This window comes from Oncorhynchus keta, chromosome 4 (genome assembly GCF_023373465.1).
Source record: "Oncorhynchus keta strain PuntledgeMale-10-30-2019 chromosome 4, Oket_V2, whole genome shotgun sequence".
NCBI lineage: Eukaryota > Metazoa > Chordata > Actinopteri > Salmoniformes > Salmonidae > Oncorhynchus > Oncorhynchus keta.
The window spans coordinates 39,572,527-39,577,754 of NC_068424.1; the positions used below are offsets into that span (position 1 = coordinate 39,572,527).

At 39.5% G+C, this 5,228-nt stretch overlaps 1 protein-coding gene across 1 annotated transcript; it reads left to right on the forward strand.

Moving 5' to 3' along the window:
• The first annotated feature begins 2,398 nt into the window (after positions 1-2,398).
• LOC118383008 (uncharacterized) lies at positions 2,399-3,269 on the forward strand. The gene is made up of 2 exons (XM_035769653.2): positions 2,399-2,828; positions 2,965-3,269. Exons 1-2 carry the CDS (start codon positions 2,426-2,428, stop codon positions 3,267-3,269), a joined length of 708 nt encoding a protein of 235 aa, XP_035625546.2. The 5' UTR covers positions 2,399-2,425.
• Positions 3,270-5,228: the final 1,959 nt, after the last annotated feature.

Consider the following 5,228-nt stretch of genomic DNA (forward strand, 5'->3'; position numbering starts at 1 on the left):
CCTTTTGTTGTTCACGTTTTGTTCAGAAATCCACCGGAAATTGCAGTCTGGACAACGCCGAAAAAGATTACAAATTAGATCCATAATATCGACAGAAACATGGCAAAAAATTTTTATAAACAATCCTCAAGGTGTTTTTCAAATATCTATTCGATAATATATCAACCGGGACAATTGGCTTTTCAGTTGGAGCGAGAGGAACAATGGCCGCCTTTGTCTATCATGCACAAATCACTCTGAGAGCCACCACCTGACCACTGACGCAATGTTGTCGTTCACGCTCATTTTTCAAAATAAAAGCCTGAAATTATGTCTAGTGGCTGTAGACACATTAGGGAAGCCATAGAAAAAGGAATCTGGTTGATATCCCTTTCAATGTTCAATAGGGATGCATAGGAACGCAGAGGTTTCAAAATAAGAGCCACTTCCTGATTGGGTTTTTCTCAGGCTTTCGCCTGCAATATCAGTTCTGTTATACTCACAAACAATATTTTTACAGTTTTGGAGACTTTGGAGTGTTTTCTATTTTAAATGCAAGTAAACTAACTGCATGATCTTCAACCAATTGCTGCCTGCACCTGCCTGCCTGTCATGCATCACTACTCGACTTTTCTGACCTAGAATATGTGGACAACTACAAAGACCTAGGTGTCTGTTTAGACTGTAACAGAAAGGTTGTGCGCTTGTCCGTCCATTCTGAGCTACAGTAGCTAGCTAGTTACACTGTATCCTGCAGGGAAGAGCGTGTTCCACGATGTGGAGAAAGGATTGTGGAAAGTTAACTGATGAACACAAGCTGCATCTGTTCAACAGTTTCTACACTGTCCCATACGAGAAACAACAAGCGTTGATTCTCTCCGGCTTAGAACAGGTTAGAAATAAGACAAAACGCCTATTATTATAATAGCTATATTGAACACTTGCATAGTTTAACTTTGACAGTAATGATACGTACATTAACGTTAACTCTAAAAGTGCTGTGTTACACAATGGTGCAATACAAACTCATTCTGTGTATAGATTGAGAGTGTGTGAAAGATGGAGGTCCTGATCAAGCAATATCCTGAATGTGCTACAGTATATTAAATTCTGAATTCATCATTGTCAATTTTTATTGCAGCATGAGGTGAAACGGAGACGTAAACCTGAGGATACAAAGGAGAACAAACGACGGAAACAAACCTTCAAATACCATGTACAGCAAGCAGGCCAGAGATTGAATGTGTGCAAGGTTACTTTCATGTCTGTGTTCCAGCTAACCAACAGCCGTCTTCAGGCAAGTGAAAATATGAATTCATGTCTATATGAATATCAATTACAAACATATTGTATTCTCTGTACTAGTTTTTAATAACCTGCTAATTGAAATGTAATTGTTTTGGTCAGATTATTCAGGAAAAGTTAGCTGAGTCAGGTGAGGATGCAGGGTCTCCAGATCAGGCTACTGAGGCTAGGTCTCCTTTAGAAGATGGAAGAGGGAAGCATAGCAATAGGTAATGCGCTATGGATTCCAGCCTGGATTATTTCACTATAGCAGTGCTCTAAACAATCTTCTAAACATTAACATAGAGTATCGAATGGATGAATAGCGAATTCTGAAACAAAAATATAAAAATGTTTATTACTTTTAAACAAAATGATTGTAACTAAGCTGTCCAACTACCACCTGAGCATTGAGGACTGAGTGCCGATTACCTTCCCCCTCCCACCGGACAGCACTGGCCTAATTCTCGCTGCCCTACAGGACCCCCGGCCACAAACGGCAATGGTGTGACCGGGATTTGTACCCCGGTTATAGCGACACAGTTGCACTCTAAGGCAGGTCCCTAGACCATTGAGAGAATACAAGTTTAACAACACCTTGTTGTCTCCTTACAGGCCACATCAGATACATGCTACAGTGAAAGAGGGAATCAAGGAGCACATTCTATCTTTCCCAAGAACCCAGAACCACTACTCTCAGATGAAGGGGGATGTACACAGAGAATACCTCAGCCCTGATCTGAATTTGCTGCGAATGTACCGACTCTACAAAGAGAAGAATACCACATCTGCAAAATTCTGGGTTTATAGGGACATTTTCAAACAGCAGAGTCTCAATTTCGGCCAACCCAGGAGTGACACCTGTGGCAAATGTGACGCATTCTTCACTAAGATGTCAGCAGCAACATCTGAAGAGGAGAAGAGGAAGATTGCAGCTTCATAGTGACACTGAGTGGGCTAAAGCCAATGCTGACTGCCATGACATTTCTGTGGATTTACAGGGGGTGATGTACACCCCTAATCTGACCCACTCCAATGTCTACTACCAGCGGCAGCTGTAAAATTTTAACTTTTGGAACTTGGAAAAGAAGATCCTGCATACATGTGTGTTTGGCATGAGGGGATTGCACACAGAGGGTCCATTGAGGTGGCAAGCTGCATAATGAAGTGGGTGAAGACAAAATTCACGCCACTCACCAAACCAGAGGTGCGCAAGTTGATCATATTCAGTGACAGATGCTGTGGGCAGAATAACAACTGGCGCATGCTCAATCTGATGTCGATGCTCGTCTCTATGGGTTACTTTACCCAAGTTGAGCAGAAGTTCATGGTCTCTGGTCATTCTTTTCTTCCTTGTGATCGATCTTTTGCCACCATCGAGAAGAGGCGCAAGGTGTCAGTCCTTCATACACCTGATGATGTTTCAAAGATGATACTTGAAGCACAACCAGCAAAATCATTCAAGGTGATGATGCAATGTGAAGACTTCAGGCACCTCCCAGATTCTGTCCTCAAACGACCAGCTGGACTACAGATCACCTCAGTGAGGTGGTTAAAAGTCACAGGTATTGCACAGAGAATAGTTTACTAACATCCCATCAACATGCAACATGTTGTTCTAACAATAAAATATCCTAATGCTTGACTGTGAAAGTTGTTTATTGATGTCAGGAACTTAAAATGTTTCTGTTCTAATTTCAGTTGAGGATCCTTGGAATCTGTACACCAGACAGAGCCACAGTCTATTTGAGGGATGGAAATCGTGGCTGATCTCCAAACCAAAACAAGGAGCTACACCTCAACCTCCCTATTTTGCAAGCTACTACCCTAGAGCATATGAGAGTCCTCTGCCCATCAAAAACAACAAGTACCAAGATCTGATGACCATGCTCAACTACTTGCCAGCTGCTGCACGTTCGTTTTATGAATCACTGCAGAGTGAATCATTTGTTGTTAAACCAAGCTACATAATTAACTGTTTTTTCTGTGAGTTTATGATCCCCTGAACCTGTATACTGTAGTATGTTGAATCTGTATACATTTCAGAAGACATGTCACCCCTATTGTAGGAAATTAAATGTATCGTAGGTGTTTTCTATGTGAATCAATTTGTGTATGATTTGAACCAGCACAATATATTGAATTAATTTAATTTGAAGATGTTGTTCCTAGTGTAGAAAATGTTATGTACAATGTGTTCTGTTGATAATTATTTTGTGTGTGATCATTTTAACCTTTTTTAATCTGAATGAATTAAAAACAAATAAGTCATCACATACAGTATGTGAGTATTCATTTGATCTTGATACCCTTTTTTTATTCATTACAAAATACAGTGTCTCTCTGTCATCACATTTAGCAGGAACTCTAAGCAGTTAATACTTATTTACTGCTGTCACCTCAGTGCAGAAGGACATTTCTTGCCTTTAGCATGGGTTTAATTAACGCAATTCCCAACTTAATTGCTGATCATAGTGTTAAACACAAAGAGAATGGTTTTCTGAACGTTTTGTAATATTGACCTTCGGGACCTGCATAATGGACATGCATATTGGCACATCACATTGATCCATATTTGATATTTACAAGTTGTGCTTGTTTTGATTGAATTCATTTAATTGTATTCTATTTTTGTCGTTCTATGGTATGTTCACATTGAGGGCTTCATTTTAAATGAGACTAAGATTTCATGACTCAACTTTTAAGAATAGTCATCAGTGCTAAAGTTGATAGACCACCTTTAAATGAACCTCCATACAAATGAATTAACTACATATTGCATTTAAGTTATTTACATGAAGGGCATCTGTACTTGAAAGTACTTAAAACATATCAAGGGTTAAAAAAGGACATCTTTACAAGAGTCATGCAAAATGTCACATAAACTGTTCTTCCACAAACTGAAATCATTACCGGAGATATACTGTTCTTCCACATTCTAAAAATTAAAACGGCAATAAAAAAAGTATTATTTGAAATAACAAAAAAATATAAATTGTTGTTGGAAGATATGGGTATGGTGAATTATTTGTCAACCATAATTACACCTAATGTGGTACACACAATTAATAATATAAAAATAACTGAATATCTAAAAATGGAAAAATTGTCACATATGGTTCTTCGTCTGTAGGATTCAGTTAACCAGGGTTTTTTGATCTCACAGATTACAATGACATCTCTCCCCATAGGAATACATTGCCTGCTCCTCTAAAGTCAACCTGAAGCCTGTGTGGTTATGAATGCCTTATGAATCTGTCTTCAATGACAGTCCATCAGGACACTATGAGGTCTACCTGTGTCGATTTTAAGTTTCCTGAAGCAACCGGTAGTGGTTAAAATCACCCTAATCGTGTTTTTCCATGCCCAAATAGCAGTTTGTGATAAATAGTTCACTCAACCCTGTGTAAATCTGTCAGTTCTTAACGTAAACACTTACAACTCAGGATTCTGTAAAGGAATGCCCCAGTCAGGATGTGAGTTGACTTATAGCTTCCTGTGCCAACCGGAAGTGCCTTAAATGGTGTCAGAGGGGCTGTTTCGAAGGGTTAAAAAGGTCAGGTATTTTCAAAACATCATATGTATGATTAGGCACCCCCATGAACTGTAAATCAGTCATTTCTCCCATAAAATTTCAAAGAAAAACTAAATCACACACACACACAGCTTGGAAGGAGGGACATATTGGGGTGCGAAGAGACAGACAGTGCCTGCAATAGTTACCTTTGTTCGAGCTAAAAAATAACCGTCAGACCTAGAGTTCTGAAACCTGTTCTAGACCTCAGGTCGATAGTGCCTGGTGAGTTATTTGGCTCTAGAAGGTTCTCGGACCGAGAAACAGCCTCGTACATTTGCAATGACTTCAATTCATTTTGACCATTACGACCAGCTCATTCAAGGACGCCGTAGCAAGGCATGGAAAAAAGTGGATTTTCAGCAACAATTAGGGTCTTTCTCAGGCACCA

What these genes read in the sequence shown, in the direction of transcription:
- LOC118383008 (XM_035769653.2), top strand. Translation starts at nt 2,426, where the DNA reads ATGAAGTGGGTGAAGACAAAATTCACGCCACTCACCAAACCAGAGGTG. An exon ending in GAGGTGGTTAAAAGTCACAG is followed by an intron (nt 2,829 to 2,964) that starts GTATTGCACAGA and finishes TTCTAATTTCAG; the next exon opens with TTGAGGATCCTTGGAATCTG.